The sequence below is a fragment of the Denticeps clupeoides genome, chromosome 1 (assembly GCF_900700375.1).
Source record: "Denticeps clupeoides chromosome 1, fDenClu1.1, whole genome shotgun sequence".
Classification (NCBI taxonomy): Eukaryota; Metazoa; Chordata; class Actinopteri; order Clupeiformes; family Denticipitidae; genus Denticeps; species Denticeps clupeoides.
Genome location: NC_041707.1, coordinates 328,162 through 348,679, shown reverse-complemented (window position 1 = coordinate 348,679; position 20,518 = coordinate 328,162). Strand labels below are relative to the sequence as shown.

General features: G+C 44.3%; 1 protein-coding gene across 2 annotated transcripts; it reads right to left on the bottom strand.

Annotated features, from left to right (window-relative positions):
- Positions 1 to 6,680: 6,680 nt before the first annotated feature.
- LOC114800906 (guanine nucleotide-binding protein G(I)/G(S)/G(O) subunit gamma-2) lies at positions 6,681 to 16,156 on the bottom strand. 2 transcript variants are annotated; one of them, XM_028998795.1, is made up of 4 exons: positions 15,873 to 16,156; positions 8,449 to 8,496; positions 8,224 to 8,351; positions 6,681 to 7,351 (listed from the first exon to the last, which is right to left on the bottom strand). In XM_028998795.1, exons 3-4 carry the CDS (start codon positions 8,308 to 8,310, stop codon positions 7,223 to 7,225), a joined length of 216 nt encoding a protein of 71 aa, XP_028854628.1. In that variant the 5' UTR covers positions 8,311 to 8,351; positions 8,449 to 8,496; positions 15,873 to 16,156; the 3' UTR covers positions 6,681 to 7,222. The 2 variants fall into 2 exon arrangements, with proteins under 2 accessions (XP_028854628.1, XP_028854621.1); XM_028998788.1 differs by lacking the exon at positions 8,449 to 8,496.
- Between the last annotated feature and the right edge of the window lie 4,362 nt (positions 16,157 to 20,518).

Sequence of the window (20,518 nt, the reverse complement as noted above, 5' to 3'; positions counted from 1 at the left end):
TTTCACCGTGTCACCGTGTGCTGTGGTGTTTCACAATCACTTTCACTTCATTTTGTAACAGTAGCCCACATTCAACTCTTTTTTTAATTAATTGACAGAACATGATATAAAATAATAATACGTGATTTTGGAAACTCGCCCCTCTAATACTAGCATGATATGGTGAAAGGCGCTGTCACCGTAATCCTCTCAGACAGCCACTGGTTACGGTGACCTTCAGTCATGTTTCATTTCTCCGAGCTGACGTGAGACTCGTCAGCCATGATTGGACCGTAATGAATGGCGGCAGAATCCACAACATGGACAAGAGAAGTGTACGAGGCGAGGAGCGCTCGAAAATATTCAAAAATGATTCCAACACTGAGCAGGAAGACGCTGTGATGAGGTTAAAAGCGTCTGGGACTGTCCCCGTCCCCTCCCCTCCCGAGCATTAGCAACACATTAAAGTTTTCATTAAGGCCTAAAGTGGGCCAGCGCGGCCATAATTTCTGAGAAGAATTTTATCCATAATGCATTGGTGAGATCTGGTAATGAATAAGGGCGCCTTGGTCATAATTGTGGATTTTTCTTGCTAAAGAGCTTCAATTTCTTTCGTTAGACCGACTCCCCAGTCACAATATATTCATTTCAAATTGGGGTGCGGGTAAAACCTTTAATAATGAGAGTCAGTTTCCGAGAACCCATGTATAGCAGGTGAGTTTTTTTTTGTACAGATTTGTAGGGTTTCTGTTCAGACGTGGGTGGTAGTAGCCTAGTGGGTAAGACACTCGCCTATGAACCAGAAGACCCGGGTTCAAATCCCACTTACTACCATTGTGTCCCTGAGCAAGACACTTAACCCTAAGTTGCTCCAGGGGGGAACTGTCCCTGTAACTACTGGTTGTAAGTTGCTCTGGATAAGGGCGTCTGGTAAATGCTGTAAATGTAAATGCAGACGTGCATTCGCTCCCTTGTTTCTGCTCCGATATATTACATCAACCTTGACCCTATTCATGTGTGTGTGTGTGTGTGTGTGTGTGTGAGAGAGAGAGAGAGAGAGAGAGAAAGGGGAATCAACCTTTCAGAAAACCCTGTTCAGACATCTTCAGGTGAGGAACCCCTGTTTCCATAGAAACCTCCCTTCCTTCATCTACCTCGCTGTCAATAATAAGAAGTTGCTCTCTGGTCAGCGGTCAGACGTCAGTAAAGCGTTTATTCAAATACACACAGACGTATATCTGACCAAGTTAATGTGTGTGTGAGTGTGTGTATGTATATATAAATATAAACAACATGTAAACAACAATGTAATATGTAATATTTATATATATTACAATCTATTTTGCACCCCACCCCCATCTCTGCTTTCATCATCACGACCCCTTCAGCTGCATCACCGTGGTAACCTGGATTATTAGGAAAAAGTCTCCGTGGCAACTGAAGAATCATTCTGTTTACCTTGATTATCCCACAAAGTCTTTGCCATCATACATCATTATGACGTGACATCCGTGTCCCTGGTTACCATCCGCCCTGTCATACTGGATATTTACACCAGTATCAATACAGTAAAATCAGATAAATACTGCTGATTAGTCATAAACAATTCATTTTTGCCTCTGGTCACCTACATAAGATGTATTAAACTGCATTGGATTCACATTCCGGTTGATCTTATCTTATCTAATCTTATATGAGAACAGAGATCATTCTGAGCAGAGAAGGATGGGTTCCTCACTGGTTCCTGTCCAGATGTTTTCCTGGCAACGCTCTCCTTCATCAGAATCAGAATCAGAATCGTATTTATTGGCCAAGTAAGTGCAAGTACATACAAGGAAATTGGTTCCGGTAGATGGTGTCTCTCAAGTACAATGTAGGAAAAAACAACAACAACAGCAACAACAACAATCAACAACGTCAACAACAATGTGCAAGGGTGTGGTGTTATTGTCCAAGTTGTGGATTGTTTGTGATTTATAAATAACTATATCTACTTTTTATGAATAAATAGGCAAAAAACAAACTAAATCTTATATACAAGTGAACATAAAGTGCAGTGTGCAATGATGGAGGTGATTTACAGTATCAGCTGTTTAGGAGGGAGATGGCGAGGGGGAAGAAGCTGGTCCTGGTCTGCAGGCTTCTATAACGTCTGCCAGAGGGCAGCAGGTCAAAGAGCCTGTGACCAGGGTTTGAGGGGTCTGAGAGGATTTTTCCTGCCCTTTTCCTGGATCTTGAGAGGTACAGGTCCTGGATGGAGGGCAGGGGGGCACCAGTGATCCTTTCTGCTGACCGTACAGTCCGCTGCAGTCTGATCCTGTCCTGTTTAGTGGCTGCTCCATACCAGGCGGTGATGGAGGAGCACAGGACAGACTCAATGACCGCAGTGTCAGAATGGTGCTTGTTTTATCCTCTGTTATTCAAGGCCCTGGTATCTACAGAATTATTTCATGATACTAAGCTGTATGTGAGTACACTTCTGGGGACCTGGTGGCAGTGACAGAGCCAGGCTCTCAGGCAGCCCTGGGCCGTCACCTGTCACTGTGCAGAGCGGAGCAGTGGCTCAATGTCACACCAATGCCACCGGCATGGGCTAAATTAATAACATATCGACAGCTGTAACCTGACTCCGAGCTGAGTGAGCGACCAGAGCTGATCTGGGTCCTGCTGTGGGGAGGGCATCTGACCGCATGTTCAACAAGTGATGCTGGAGAAAAGGAAGGCTGGACTGCAGATCCCCCTGGCAAGTGGGACACCTTGTGGTCACACGGGAGTAGTGCAGTTCTGAAAGAGTGCCCTCTGCTGCCATGCTGCGATGTGAAAACATCCTGATCTCATCCCACCTCAACATCTTAACCACCGTCATCACAAGGATGGACATCACGTGAGCCTGCTTTTGTGTTGCATAACAGCTGTCTGCAGGGGGAGGTGTGTCATTCCTGTGTGGATGGTTGTGCGTGAAGATTCGGCACCTCTGTTTTACATGCCTTTTGTCTGACGGCAACGTGTGAAGTGTCAGCCATCAGGACCGCCCACCCTCTTTGTCTTCCAAAAATGGGAGGCACCGGCGGCGTTACATCAGAAACAACAGGTTCTGATTGGTCAGTGACAACTTCCTGTAGGCCAGTGACAACTTCCTGTAGGCCAGTGACAACTTCCTGTAGGCCAGGGGTATAAAGGTCTGCTCACATGTGGAAAAGGGGACTCTGAGCTTTCTTGCTCAGGGGGTTTTCCATCGGAAGCTGGAAGGCTTCTGAGTCTTTCTCTCCCCCTCTTTTTCTCTTCTCCCTCTTTCTTTCTTCTCATTTTTATTTGATCTGTAACCTTGGTACCTTTTTACATTCAATATTCACATGTAACTACAATAATTATTTACCGGTGTTAATAAACTAGAAACTGTTCATTTTTAACCTCTATTGTGCCATGCCTCTTTCTGCCAGGTAACATCAAATTGGAGTGGTTAAATACAGTGCTTTGTGTGGAGGGAGAAAGAGTTTTTCTACACACTCTATTCTCTTCTCCCACACCACATGGTCTTTTTTACAAGTGAATGTCATTGTGAAACAGTGCAGCATAGCACAGGGTTACACGGTTAAACATGTCCTCTGTATTTAACCATCACCCTTGGTGAGTGGGCATGACAGGTGCCCGGGGAGCAGGGTATGAGGACGGTACCTTCATCAAGGGGACCTCAGTGGCACCACTGGCCTTTTGGGATTCAAACCGGTAACCTTCCCATTACGGGACCACTTCCTTACCTGCTTGGCCACCACTGGAGGACATTCTGGGGGAAATTCTACACAGTAACATTAAAAGATGCCGTGTTTATGGCAGTATTGCGATTCTTCAATGATAAAATGGAGTATGTGACCTCTAAACAAACACACGCCTTGAACAGCAGAGATTAGAATCAAATTCCAAGCGACAAGGGAGCCCTGGCCGGGCCCAACTAACACTTGCGTGTCACCAAGACTCCTGAATGACACTCCTATGCTGGAGACCAATGTCACAGCACAATGTACAGTTACAGTGTTTAGAACTCATACCTGCTGATTCCTCCCCACAACAGGACCTTAAAATCTACCTGGACAAAATATCCCAATCTCTCCCTCTGCCACCCTCTTACCAAAATGGATTGGGGTAACCATGGACAATTCTCTCTCCAACTCATCTTACATTTCCAATCTCTCTTGTTCATATTGATTCCTTCTCTACAACATTTGAGGATTCGTCCATTTCTACCAACTCTTCTCAGGTCCATGTTCAATCTCTGGTCATCTCCAAACTGGACTCACTCCTGGCTTGTCTTCCTCTTAGTGCTACTCTACCTCTCCAGCTGATCCAGTACACTGCAGCAAAACCTTCCCAAATTCTTCCACACCACCCACTGCTACGTTCCCTCCACTGACTTCCTGTAGCTGCCCTCGTATCAAATTCAAATTTACTGATGATGGCCTACAAAGCCAAGGAAGATACTTCATATCTCTCATCGGTCCTCGCTCCACACCTCCATCTCTCAGATCCTCCAGCACAGCTCCACTGGTACCACCATCTCTCAAGGTATGAATGTAAGCATGTAACTAGACTCTTCTCCATCTTGGAGATGAGGTGGTGGTATCAATTTCTATTAGAACAGCGGAGTCACTAAAGAACTTAAAACGTAAGATGGTGGCAGTAGCCTAGTGGGTAACACTCTCGCCTATGAACCAGAAGACCCAGGTTCAAATCCCAGGGGGGACTGTCCCTGTAACTACTGATTGTAAGTCACTCTGGAAAAGAATGCTCTAAATGTAAGATAAAAACCTTAACGTTTAGTCAATACTTAAAGGCATCTTACATAAATTTACTTAGAAAATTGGTACTGTGCTATTAAAAAAGTGTACCAGTGCATTTATTTAAATAAACAATATGAAATAGCATAATCAGAATTTATGTGAAGTGACTGTCACTTGTGATACACAGCAGTACAGCACACAGTGCACACAGTGAAATTTGTCCTCTACATTTAACCCATCACCCTGATTACGGGGCCGCTTCCTTAGCCGCTGCGCCACCACTGCACCTGTGTAAATTATGTATTAATTGAAACAAATGAGATTTTTACTAAAGTTGCCACAACTTCAAGAGTTTTATATCTCAATGATCACAAAAGTTAACTACAAAATCCTAGAGTGACGGGTATATGTAAGTGTAACTGTATCTGTATTATAAGTACATGTAAATGTACCTGTATTATATGTACACGTAACTGTAACTATATCTGTATCATATGTACGTGTAACTGTATCTGTATTATATGTAAATGTAACTGTACCTGTATTATATGTACGTGTAACTGTATCTGTACCTGTATTATATGTACGTGTGAATGTGTGTGTGTGCATGTGTGTGTGTATATATACAAATAGCATCTGCCCAATGCTTTAAATATAAATATAAAATTTCACAACTTACACTCGCTGAGCTGTAGTATCAGGTTATAGGTCAGAGAACTGCTGGGTTTGGAAGCCTAGCCTGCCCCTCCGCCGCTGTTCACACAGCGAGCTCTGATGGATGCCAGCTGTGCTTCACCACGAGAACAAGGACAGACCTCGCCGGAGGCCGCGCCCAGCTGCCGATAAGGCCTGAGTCAGTAATGAACATCGGAGCCAAGCGAGGGCCTGCAGCAGCTCGGACGCGACCCCGGACATCTGTGTGAAGATAAACACTGTGCCAGCGTCTCAGCTTCTGTCCAACCTCATAAGGAAGCTGGGAGACTTGGCTCAACTAGACAAGCTAACAAAACCATATTTATTGATAAAAGTTTTTAGATCAACATTTGGGACACAAAAATGAATATAAGTGCAAGAACAAGGTAAAGTGCAATGGTTTGCTTAAGTAGAACACGTGAAAGTCTTGTAGGGAGTGATGACTGGAGGTGGAATGTATAACTCCAGCAAACCCCAGGGGCTGGGAGAAGCGCTGGAGTATAAATTACTGAAGCCTGGCCCGAGTGTGACACCAAGTGAGGCCTGCAGGGGCGTCCATGGGATGAGGTGGATCGATGCTTTAACAATGGATGTTCACAACAGTCTCGGGTTTTAGAAAGGGTTTCCACACAGTGGCCTAGCAGGTAAGGAATCGGACTACAAATCCTGAATTGCCAACGGTCCCCACACACTTCTCCCAGAGCACCGTGTGTCACCATGTGTTGTGCTGCAGTGTATCACAATGACATCTTCTAAAATATGGACCCCATCCGAACAAACTGCTGGTTGAATAGAACAATTAGTCTAACCAACTATTTAGACTAATAGTTGGTTAGACTAATTTATTTATTGTATTTCTTAAATAGCTTTATATTTCTTGAATTTCCCTGAGGAATTTCCTGGAGGGATTAATTAAGTTCTACCGACCTACCTTAAAAGTGACCATGACATAAAATGATTAGGAATATATATCGCCAAAATAAATAGTTTTAACAATAAATCATTGGCCATAACTTAATAATAATAAAAATATATATACAGTATATTGGTGTGATATAAAGTGTGTAATGGTTATCTGCCCCCCCCTTGTGGTCTCTGGAAGTTCTTACATGAGGGATGAACAACATTGATCTGTCTTCATCTTTACTTCTCTGTAATGATTTAGTTTTTTTTAAACTGTATTATTGTTGCTTTATTGCAGTTTTTAAAATCATTCTTACAACTCAAAATGAACCAGTCTGACAGCACAGTTTTACTTGCTACAACATTCATACAAAATGTAAAAACAGGAAACAACAAAAATAGTAGTTTAGCTGTAGAAACATATGAACCTTTTAAAAAAGCCTAAACACATATTTTGCTAATGCATCAGTGTTCATAAAAACAAGCCATTAAAATGCAGTTTAAAAGAATAAAAATTTCATGTACCCATCGCGTTCAAGGTAAAGGGAATCAACTGTAAAACAGCAAACGTACATGCCGCTAGTAGCGCAAGTCAAGAAGTAAACCAAGCCAGAACCTGCCGCCGAAGCAAACTGTCCAGATACCACAGAACAAAAAAACCTTCATCCTACGCAGACGCTGCAGGGCCATCGAAATTAAAACGTCCTTTACACTCAAAAACATGCATCACACTGCTTACCAGATGCTCTATTCTTAACTCTGTACACTGCGGTGGGTGTGTGTGTGTGTGCCATGTGGGGACATCTTCTCACGCCACCACGACCCCCGTAACATTCGCCGCTCGCCAGCTGCTGTGTGCCCGGGATGGTTGGTTAGAGGATGGTGCAGAAGAACTTCTTCTCCCTGAAGGGGTTCTCCGAGGCGGGTACTGGGGAGAGGAGGGGATCCTCCTTGGCATGGGCTTCGCAGTACAACATCAGGTCCGCTGCGGCTTTCGACACCTGGACATGACAGACGTGTTGGGCAAGAGTCACCCGTCATTACGTCTCAGAAGTGAAACCAACCAGAACACCAGCTTGGTGTTCACACACCTACAGGTATCTAATGAGACCGTCCTCTTGAGTCGGACGTATTTCATTCCTGACCAGGCTGATGCCAGGTTTAAATACTTACATTTACATTTAAGGCATTTATCAGACGGCCTAATCCAGAGCGACTTACAGTCAGTAGTTACAGGGACCGTCCCCCCCTGGAGACACTCAGGGTTAAGTGTCTTGCTCAGGGACACAATGGTAGTAAGTGGGGTTTGAACCTGGGTCTTCTGGTTCATAGGCGAGTGTGTTACCCATTATGCTACTACCACCCTACCACCATCCATGTAACTAACCATCTTTTGCTAATGTATCAGTGTTAATGAATTTTGAAAGAATAAAAATCTCTGTATCTGATGTACATTTTTATTTTACATCTCAAACCACCAATTTCTGACCAGCTTGGTGCCTCTTGCAACGTTTAACATCAAATGGTACAAAATGGTGTTGGTTTCGGCCTGATAACCTGCATTTGGAAGAAGTGTTCTCTTTGGCCAACGACATTCCAATCAGAACAACAAACCCCATGTACTACCATTGTGTCCCTGAGAGAGACAATGAGTCCCTGAGTAGGTCCCTCTGATGAGGGCGTCTGGTAAATACTGTCATTGTAAACAGTGTTGGAGAACCATCAACACTGTCTAACTGGAGGTGGTTGAGTGTGAAATGCTGCCATCATCATACTTGCTGCTTTTGCCTTTTTGCTACATGGCCTCACATGCGTTATTTCATATTCTTGAGTTTTGTTATTCATATAAAGAAACAGAGTGACCAGGCCTCACTTTTATCCTGTCGATGTTGGCCTCCATCTTCAGCTGCTCCACCAGCTTGCGGGCCTGGGCGATGCTGGCTGTGTTGTTGGTCGCCATGGAGCTTCACTGACTTCCCGCACAGTTCGTCAATGGAAGTTCTGTGGGGAAAAGGACAGGACGTTGCTTACATGGCCTCCCAGCATGCACCTGAAACGTGATGGCCCAACATCATGCCATTGGTCAAAATAAACTTACATTTACATTTGTCATTTATCAAAATCAGTAGTTACAGGGACAGTCCCCCTGGAGCGGAGGAAACAAAAGCACAAAGTCAAAAGGTTTTCACTTTCATTACACCACCCAAAAAAGAATGGAGAGCATGGAATGCAGAACCATGCTGGTTCCTTCATCTCTGGACGTCTTCTGATCTCAGATGTCAAATATCATGCTCTCTTATCATTACCAGAAAACACAACTGTCTGTCTCCGTCTCTTAGTGTGTTATAGATCAAGAGTACATATTAGGAGTGTATTCGTCATTAAAGTGTTTTATTCAGGAGAATTAATTGACTCCCGGCAACCATCAGGGAGCATCAGGTGGAATAGACACACACACAAACACACACGCTGCGCTGATGACTGATGTGTGTGTGACACCACAGCAGGAGTTCAGATCTCACACTGACACGCACCTGTCACTGTCGCGCTAACCCAACCGCTGTTTTATCCCAGCTGGACGGAGCGCAGCTACTGGAGGCGAGTAGTATACCAGGTGCAGTGCGAGGTGTAATAAGGGCTGTGAGGTAGGATGCTGCTACTCCATGTTTGGCGTTGTAGGCCAGCATCAGTATTTTAAATGCGGGAAGGAAGGGGGTTTAGATACTGGGAGCCAGTGGAGGTGGTGTGGGAGAATTGGAGAAGGTGCTGTTGTAGAGGTCGGATGACCTTCTGACCAGCTAGAAGGGAGTTACAGTAATCCGGTGTAAAAAACCCGACCCGACCAACCTCAGTCCATCGTCTCGTGGCGCAGAAATGCAGTACCGGTGTTGAACTTCATTTTATTATTACAGATGTAACATCAGACATGATGTGACCCTGCTGATTGAGTAACGAGTGATGAGACCCTTGATAGAAATGTGATATTCGTCTTTCAAATGTACTGAAATGAAAGTTAGAAGTTCCCCAAGAAAAATACTAGAACCCTGAAGTACCGTCCACCTCTGATCCCGAACCGCGGAATCCGCTGGTTTCTTTTCCGAATCTGAAGTTTCTCGATAATGAATACATTCGAACATGATGTTTTCTTCCTTGACCTTTTATGGAAGTGAAGAAAACGTCACCTCACTGCAGCGCTGCTAACACCACATGGTGATCAAGGCAAATATCAGCACTGTGTGCACACGTGTGAGCTTGTGTGTTTAACTTTGATCTCGTCTCCTGGAGAGGAAGCCATATGTCTGCCCTTTCCCCAAATCTGCCCCCTGTAGAGGAGCCCGGATGGCCAGCAGGACTCTATCAAGGGAGCATTTACCCGCCACAGCTACACCCCTCAAACCATACACACATTCTCACACACACTCCCTAAACACACATCTCCTCACAACCACACGGAAACTTTGCACTCACACATACGCAGAGTGTACGGATCCTCTTCACACCTACTCCCACAAGGCCACCACACACACACACACACACACACACTCTGCTAACGGTTTGTTCCAGGGGTCATAAACCCAACGAGAGAGCATGAAGTACAGCTGCACAGAACACCCGAACACTTGATTTCTTAGTGTGTGTGTGTGTGTGTGTGTGTGTTGTAATAAAGTGCAGCAATAAATAACTGCAGCTCAGCTGGTTTGTTTTTCTGTTAAGGGTTAAGTGGTTGCCATAGCAACACAGACCAAATAAATGCCTTTGGTGATTCTTCTCATGTTTTGGAAGATGTACTCAGTTGCCATGGTGATGTGCGTTGCCTGCAAGAAGCCATTTCCACTTTTCTTTTTATTCTCTCTACAGGGAAAAAGGTTCGTCCCGCTTCTGAAGATTATTTTCCTTTGTTGTTTGAGAGAATTTGATTTGTAGAGTTATTCATTTCAGGAACACGTGCGTCCTCTGCTGGGCCCCTGCAGACTAGAGTTGGAAACCCCGGTTATTGTTACTGTGTTAAGAGATATTAAAATGACTTGAACTTGTGTGGTGGTGTCGGATGTTAGAGCAGATCCCAGAACAGTTTTTAATAGTAGTAGAATTAATGAAGTTCCATTACATGAAGTAGCTAAAATTTACACCAAAAGCCACCAGATAATGTCATATGCTAATTTGCATATCGAGTCTACTTCCTTACCTGTCAGGCCACCACTTTCACTACATCTAAAAAACAAAGTCGCTTAGTTGGCAACAGTGATCCTGGGGGAAAAATACCATGAGAAACCATGTATAATAATTTGGAACATTTTCAAACATACAGCTGTACACACACATTGGCCTACACACCAACATGGCCGTCAACAGAAGATGCACACAACGCATGCACTGCATCCGCATGTCCTTCTATCAGGGTCCTTCTGCTCAAATGAATCTTCGACACACAAGTCCCATCTGGCCTTGCCAGCAGAGCTGAAATTCTGACCAGATACACATTCCGTCTGTCACACGGGAAAACACCCACGCAATTCAGATCTTCTATTTACAAGGACTCGTCATGAAATGTTCTCTCAGTTTTTCAGCTTTTTTTAAGCTCAGCTTCTTTCCCACTTCGATTCTTTTGGTCATGTAAAAAACGTCATTTGCGCAATGGTCAAAGTTCAACAAATTTCTATTCTGTTCATGTCTGCATCACAATACATCAGTTATAAGATTATAAGAGAGAAAAACCTCTCAATTTAAATTGGCTCGCTACTGTTCTATTCCTGACAAGTTCGCCATTATCAGGGATCTATAGAAACTGAATGAGAATTGCTGGTGTCTTCCTCTTGTAAGTCGCTTTGGATAAAAGCATCTGCCAAGTAAAGTAAAGTAAAGTAAAGTAAAAGTAAAAGTAAAAGTAAAAGTAAAAGTAAAGTAAAAAATAAAGTAATTTCAGCACCCCTACCAGCCAGCCTATTTGTTGGTGTTAATATTCCTGATACTCAGAAAATGAACTTTAATTATGTTTTTTTATGTTTAAAAGGGAGGAGCCTGTGGGCATGATTGACAGCCCTCACATCCCTGCTTTCACATTCTGGAGGATTTAAACCCTCCTGTCATTATGTGACACACCCAGATGTAGCTCAGGGTCCATCTCCTCTATTTCCCTCTGTTCTCTACACTCCTAATACTCTTGTACACAGATGTGACCACGCCCACTACCAACACCAGCATGCAGGTTATCAGGTGCTTCAATTCTAGTCAACGTGACCACGCCCACTACCAATACCAACATGCAGGTTATCAGGCGCTTTAATTCTTAGTGAACATGACCATGCCCACTACCAACACCAACATGCAGGTTATCAGGTGCTTCAATTCCAGTCAACGTGACCACGCCCACTACCGACACCAACATGCAGGTTATCAGGCGCTTCAATTCTTAGTGAACATGACCACGCCCACTACCAATACCAACATGCAGGTTATCAGGCGCTTTAATTCTTAGTGAACATGACCATGCCCACTACCAACACCAACATGCAGGTTATCAGGTGCTTCAATTCCAGTCAACGTGACCACGCCCACTACCGACACCAACATGCAGGTTATCAGGCGCTTCAATTCTTAGTGAACATGACCACGCCCACTACCAACACCAACATGCAGGTTATCAGGTGCTTCAATTCCAGTCAACGTGACCACGCCCACTACCAACACCAACATGCAGGTTATCAGGTGCTTCAATTCCAGTCAACGTGACCACGCCCACTACCGACACCAACATGCAGGTTATCAGGCGCTTTAATTCTTAGTGAACATGACCACGCCCACTACCAACACCAACATGCAGGTTATCAGGTGCTTCAATTCCAGTCAACGTGACCACGCCCACTACCAACACCAACATGCAGGTTATCAGGCGCTTCAATTCTTAGTGAACATGACCACACCCACTACCAACACCAACATGCAGGTTATCAGGCGCTTTAATTCCAACATTCTGATGGGGAAACTGGTCAATATGACACTGGCCATAATGGAAACCAAAGCCACATGAGCTACTGATCAGCATAAACAGCAAATCAGTGTGGCGCAAAGTTAATACAAAACTGCGGTTGTAACTTCGCTGTTCTATCAGTTCCTCTGTGAAACAGAATCATTATCACCATCACACAAAACATTGTCTCTTTTCTTTTCTCCTTCCTTTCTGTAAACAGATCAAATGTGGCACAGTTTACTAAAGCAAACAAGTCAACCTTGATACCTTGATATGATCTATACCCTTAGTGACTGGACACCAGTTATACCACAAATGATAGATTAATGCTGACTGTCATCATCTAACGTAGCAATTAAATCCTCATCCGCTGGTCCACAGGGTTCTACAAGAACCCCTTTTCTGGTCATCTCATCTCATGTTCACATTTACTCATGTTGAGAGCTGTCAAAAGTTTCAAATTTAACCCCCAAGTTTCACATTTATGCACAAAATCCAAATTTGAAATGAGATTTAACATCATGCACGTGCCATGCAATGCTCTGCAGTGGCCAAGACCACCACCATCATCAGATCACAGAGAGAAAGACACACATTTAATAAATCACACAATGAACATCTTCTTATTTCACTCATACACGCACAGGAGTGAGGGAGCAGCCCAACACTGACCACACCTCTGGCTATAATTCCTGCTGTGAATTGATGCCAAATCCCAAAATCTGAAGTATTATAAACACCCCCGATGCCATCTTGAACACTGAGATGTCTGCCACTGCTCAGTGCAAACAGGAAGTGACGTTTTAGAAAGCAGTTCCACCACACTCTGATTTGGGTCCTTCGCCGGATGTTGCTGCACAGTTTACACTGAAAATTAAACGCATCTGCTTGCTGAAAGGAATCAGTCAGTCGATCCACTACACTGGACTAACCAAGCAACACAGGCAAGGCAGGCATCAAAAAGTGCAGAAAATATGGGACAACAGTGACCAAGACCTGGGAAAAGTAGTCGGGAAAAGTTGTTCCCATGGTCTGGTAGCTGGATCAGCATTTTTAGTTACTTTTCTTCAGATAAAAAAGGTCCTTATTCAAGGTGCGGAAATTATGAACAATTCCAAATACCCCAAACCTTCAGGCATCTGGAATTTCACCTTTAAACTCGACAATGACTGTCCATGTATGTGACACACAATGGATTTTCATTTTAAATTCCAAGAACAAAAACCACCTATTTTATTGGGTTCGTTTTTATTATACGATACGGAAATAAAAGAATGTGACATTATCCAATGACATTGTTGAAACCTGGAAGTTTGCAGTAAAATTGCCACCGATGAGTAGATGAGAACGGAAGAATGTTGGAACCAGAAGTGACAAGGTGTGTTGTGTTAAAAGACAAGGACATGGTCTCTGGACAAAATATGCAGGATTTTTCATTTAAATTTACATTTACAGCATTTATCAGACGCTTACAATCAGTAGTTACAGGGACAGTCCCCCCTGGAGACACTCAGGGTTAAGTGTCTTGCTCAGGGACACGATGGTAGTAAGTGGGGCTGAACCCGGGTCTTCTGGTTCATAGGCGAGTGTGTTACCCACTAGGCTACTGTCATTGTTCAAAAATGTATACATGTATAAAATTGTATAAAAATATTGATAATGACATTATTTTTTACAGCTAACTGCTCTATATGGACATGTTATAAGCATCAAATTGATTGGTTTCTATTTTAAAGAAACATCGATTGTATGAACGTTTCTTTTGAACACGTGAGCAGAGGCAGTACATTACAGATGAATCCAACTCTGCAGTAAAATTCCTGAAAAGGACCAATTTCCACACATCGTAGAAAATCATATAAATCAAATAATCAAAACACAAACAGATTTTTGCAATTTAAGATCCTGCCTCCAAATAAAAAAGGACGGCTTCACCAGAAACCGATTTTTTGTTTTTTTTTTAGGATGGAAGGATGGAAATGTGTGTCTCTTCCACACATTATTTCATATTGGAGCATCGTAAGAAAATGGTTCCACAGGTGACTTCCAGAGCTGAGACAGAGTAATGTACACCAGTAAGATGGATGTTTACCCATCATCGTGCCCGATAAGGATTTACGTTTGCGCTCTTATCCAGAACACCTTTCAATCAATAGGTACAGGGACAGTCCCCCTGGAGACACTCAAGCTTCAGGGTTAAGTGTCTTGCTCAAAGACACAGTGGTAGTGAGTGGGGTTTGAACCTGGGACTTATACACTTCCACCCCGTAATGAAACTACAAATGCTGTCTTTGCATTAATTCTGTGTTTCCTCCGCTTATCCGGGTCCGGGGGCAGCATCCCAAGTAGGGAACCCCAGACAGCCCTCTCCCCAGCTCCTCCAGCAGGACCCCAAGACTGGAGATATAATTTCACCAGCGTGTCCTGTCGGCAGGACATGCCTGAAACATGTCCCCAGGGAGGCGTCCAGGAGACATCCTGACCAGATGCTCGAACCACCTCAACTGGCTCCTCTCGATGTGGAGGAGCAGCGGTTCTACTCTGAATCCGTCCCAAATGTCCGAGCTCGAAGGCTGCGATCCGCCGCCAGAGGACACATTTTGTTGTGTGCACTGTGTGCCGTGCTGTGTATCACAATGACAATCACTTCACTTTCACCCTACGGAGGAAAGTCATTTCGATCTTGTTCTTTCGGTCATTACTCATGACCGTAGGTGAGGATCTCCTGCTCCCTTCTTCCCTCACTCGTGAACCCCGAGATACTTCAGCTCGTCCACTTGAGGCAGGACGTCCCTCCCGACCCGGACTTGGCAGGACACCCTGTGTGTGTAATGTTCCCGTCTTAAACTTTTCCTCTTACTGCTGCTCTCTCTTGTGGAAAAAGTGGAAATTGGAGGCAGATTTCAATGAAGGTCTGTTTCAGAGCACAGCTGTGCATGCAAACACACACACGCACACACACACACACACACACACACACACACACATGCATAAACATGCATGTAAATAAGTGTTTCTATATTTCTGTTGGTGTGTGTTTGTGGTGCGTTCTGCTTGCTAGCTAACAAGCTAGACAGTTGCATTTTAAAAAGGCCAACACACACACACACACACACACACACACACACACACAGCATCCGATCTCAACAGATGAAAAATATTCAAGGGAATCCTGTTCTTCACTTCTCTCTCTCTCCTCAGCATCCATCCCTCCACCCCCCACCACAGACACACACACAAACACACACACTCTCACACACACACAGACTGAGCGATAGTGGAATGTTTACCGAAATTTATAGAAACTCTCTCTCTTACACACACAAACTGGCTCGCTGTGATGTCTGCATTTTTCCAGCTTCCATCCACCAGTAATTCATTGTGACGTGCAGGCAGCATCTGTGCACGAGACACAGACACACACACACACACACACACACACACAGCGACAACCGCGTCGCGTTTATGGTGTGGCGAGGGAAATAAACACACTTGATTTATGCAGTTGCTGATCACTTGTGTGTGTGTGTGTGTGTGTGTGTGTGTGAACTCACCCTTCTGACAGATGAAATTCTGTTTTTCTGGAGCTTCACTCTTCAAGGGAAACACGTCGCCACGAGGTGAAGATCACAAGTGTGTGTGTGTGTGTTTCGCCAGTGAGGCCAAAGCTGTCCAGTCAAGTAGAACACAGTACATACGACCTCTCGCAAAAAACACACACGCTCGTCCACACACACACACACACACGCACGCACACACACACACGCACACAGACGCGCCCTGACTGCCTGTTCTGCCTTCTGCTCACAGCGTCCTGACAGCTCCCCCCCCCCCACACACACACTCACACACTCACACACACTCACAGTGACTCCTCCCTCTCGTACGTCATAGCAAGGCTACAGGAAGCCAGTTCAAAGCCACATCCTCCATCAGCACACACACACACACACACACACACACTGTACACACACTCAAATTCTGCCAGAGTGCAGAAGTGCTATGTTAAAAATTCAAATTGACAACCGCACCTGTTACACACACACACACACACACACAGACACACAGAATAATGCCCCCCCCAGATTCCAATAAATCTCCACCCCGCCCTCCTACCATCCAAGTGTTCCCCCCTTACACACACACACACACACACACACACACACACACACACACACACAAATCTGAGCTGCTGTAATCAAAAGCTTTAATCTTCTGAGCAACTCGTATATTACAGGCACAGAAGATTAAAAAAAAGAAATTCCACCAGGAATCCCTTAGCAACACACACACACACACACACAATACACAACACACATACAAATGTTCAAACACTAGAAGAAATCACAGAAACACACACATGGAGGACTTGAGCCTGCAGTCCCAGGTTGAGGTTTTGGCTTTTAGGCTTTTTTCTTTTCTTCTTTCTCCATTTTTTCCTCTTTATGGCCATTTATGGTGAATTATTCAGCTCTCATTCACAAAAAGGATGAAGAAAGACGAAGAAAGTAAAAGAAAATGGGTGGAAGGGCGGGGGAGGGGCCGGTGTCAGACGTGGGGGAGGGGTGGAGTCACATAGCAGCTGGTGACACCAATCACATAGCAGCTGGAGAACCCTGCGAAGAACCCTGCAATGACCTGGAGAACCCTGCAATGATGGTGAGAACCTGTAGAACCCTGCAAAGATGATGAGAACCTGGAGAACCCTGCAAAGATGATGAGAACCTGGAAAACCCTGCAAAGATGACAGAAAAACCTGGTGAATCCTGCGAAGAACCTGGAGAACCCTGCTAAGATAAAGAAACCCCCCCCAAAAAAACTGTAAAGATGATGAGAACCTGGAGAACCCAGCAACAATGATGAGAACCTGGAGAACCCTGCAAAGATGATGAGAACCTGGAAAACCCTGCAAAGATGACAGAAAAACCTGGTGAATCCTGCGAAGAACCTGGAGAACCCTGCTAAGATAAAGAAAACCCCCCCCAAAAAACTGTAAAGATGATGAGAACCTGGAAAACCCAGCAACAATGATGAGAACCTGGAGAACCCTGCAAAGATGATGAGAACCTGGAAAACCCTGCAAAGATGACAGAAAAACCTGGTGAATCCTGCGAAGAACCTGGAGAACCCTGCTAAGATAAAGAAACCCCCCCCAAAAAAACTGTAAAGATGATGAGAACCTGGAGAACCCAGCAACAATGATGAGAACCTGGAGAACCCTGCAAAGATGACATAAATCAGATTACGGATGACTTAAAAAGACAATGAGAACTTGCGAATCTTGTAAAGATGACAAGAACCCAGAGAGAGATATAGGAGAGATAGAGAGACAGGAGCCTGTGGACAGTCTGCTGCAGGTGAGATGAAGAAAACTGTTGAGGTGCATTGTGGGTCACTTGCATGGCCACTTTCATGTGGGCGGGGCTCACCAGGGTGGGGAAGGAGGAACAGGTCCATTTATGGAGCTCTGTAATCATCAGCCTAATCCATTCATTATGCTTCCACCCACAATAAAGCAGCTCTTTGTGACGCATTATGATGCATTATGAATGAGTTATTATCACCGCGGGAACCCAGATAAAAGAATTAGTATCATTTATAAAGAGATTAAAGGGGCTAAAATCAGACGTGTGTGTTTGTGTGTGTTTATGCAAAGGGATATTGTGACTCGAGGACATCTGGCGTGACAAGCAGCTGCTGGCTGCTCCAATGCCCCATGGGATTACAGAGAGGTCACTTCTTCACACACACACTCGACTTAAGAAACCAAAAGAAAAATGGCTGCTAAATAACTAAATAAATGAAATAAATGAAGTCAGGCAACATTACCTCCATTATCCAAACTTTTTACAGAGTTTTTATTCTACTGAATAATGATTAATTGCTTTGAGCTTTGTGTGTGCGTGTATGATATGGAAAGGTAGCGGAGTAAGGTGTGTGTGTGTGTGTATGATATGGTAAGGTACCAGAGTAAGGTGTGTGTGTGTGTGTGTGTGTATGATATGGTAAGGTACCGGAGTAAGGTGTGTGTGTGTGTGTGTGTGTGTGTGTATGATATGGTAAGGTACCAGAGTAAGGTGTGTGTGTGTGTGTGTGTGTGTGTGTATGATATGGTAAGGTACCGGAGTAAGGTGTGTGTGTGTGTGTGTGTGTGTGTGTATGATATGGTAAGGTACCGGAGTAAGGTGTGTGTATGATATGGTAAGGTACCGGAGTAAGGGGTGAGTGGGTGTGTGTGTGTGTGTGTGTGTGTGTGTGTGTGTGTGTGTGTGTGTTAGAGTAGGGCGGTGGAGCGATGAAGAAACTGATGAAATGGAGTTCCCTTCCTCGTTGCCATGGTGACAGCAGCAGCAGTATATAAATTGTTTCCTGTGCAGCTGCAATGGAGGCGTGTGTTTGTATCAGCAGTGCAGGGCAGAGTTTAAAACCAAGACTCCACCCCCTAGATGTTGACATGCGTGCTGCCTCTGCCTAAATTACTTTTCTTAGTGATTTGTGGGGGGAAAAAAAGTTATACATAAACAAATACTAAAAATTAAATAAAAGTGCAACTGAAAAACACAAACATCTTATTGACGTGGCTTATTTCCAGCTGCATGGGTTAAATAAGTAATGAAGAGAAAAATATGATGTTCATACATGATTGATACTGGCTGGAAATAATAATTCCACCGGTTTACATTGTGAACAATCACACTGTCATGCTTGGCTGCATCACGTCAATTGAGGCATTTGGCAGACGCCCTCATCCAGAGCGACTTACAACGTGCTTTTATTTTACCATCGGTTAAGTAATCAGTTCTGGTTCACTAGGACCTCCAACTATGAACACAATCATTTTATTCAGCTTTTCTTACACAAGTCAGACTGTAAGAAAGTTACAAGTTAGTGTAAATATTCTCTGAAGAGGAAGGTGTTAAGCTGCTGACTGTGCTGTTCTGACCTCAAGGGGAACTTCATTCCACTTCCAGTGCGAGGTGTAATAAGGGCTGTGAGGTAGGATGGTGCTACTCCATGTCTGTCTTTGTAGGCCAGCATCAGTATTTTGAACCTGATGCGTGCAGCTACTGGGAGCCAGTGGAGGGAACGTAGCAGAGGGGCGGTGTGGGAGAACTTGGGAAGGTTGAAGGTCAGTCGTGCTGCTGCATTTTGTATGAGTTGTAGACATTGGATGGAACATAGTGGTAGACCATTTAGAAGGTAGTTGCAGTAATCCAGTCGTGAGATTACTAAGGATTTGGTGACCTGTGTTGACAGATAAGGATGGATTTGTCTGATATTGTAGAAAAGGAATCTACACGAGCGGGAAAGGTTGCTGATGTGAGTCGAGAAGGAGAGTTGGTTGACTATTATTACTCCAAGGGTGTGGGCTGTTGTAGAAGGAGAGAGCTGCGAGTTGTCCAGGTAAATATCCTGATGTGGTGAAGAATCAACTGGAATGAATATTACAGTTAGACATGCAGAGATTTTGGAAGTGGCAAGTAGACCTGAGGGAGGAAAAGAGAAGATGAGTTGTGTCTCATCGGCACAGCAGTGTTAGGATAATCCATGTGAGGAAATTACCTCACCAAGTAATCTCATGTAGAGGGAGAAAAGGAGAGGACAGAGTACTCAGCCCTGAGGGATACCAGAGGAGACTCTGCATGAAGCAGACGTGGACCCTTTCCAAGTCAATTGTTAAGACAATTCTTTAAGGTAACAGGGGCAGTGGTGGCCTAGCGGTTAATGAAGCAGCCCTGTAATCAGAAGGTTGCTGGTTCGAATCCCGATCCGCCAAGGTACCACTGAGGTGCCACTGAGCAAAGCATCGTCCCCACACACTGCTCCCTGGGCGCCTGTCATGGCTGCCCACTGCTCACTCAGGGTGATGGGTTAAATGCAGAGGACAAATTTCACTGTGTGCACCGTGTGCTGTGCTGCTGTGTATCACATGTGACAATCACTTCACTTTATTATTATTATTATAAACCACTGCCATGCTGAGTCCCAAATTCCATGTCTCTTCAGGACAGACAAGAGTGTCATTAACTGTATCAAATTCTACAGTGAGGTCATGGAGAATAAAAAAGAAGAGCTCTGTTAATCTGGCCGCATGTAGATTTTCAGAAACAGACAAAAGAGCTCTCTCAGAAGAACCAGCTCTGAAACAAGACTGGTTTGGATCCGGGAGGTTGTTCAGAGACAGATGAAATGACAACTG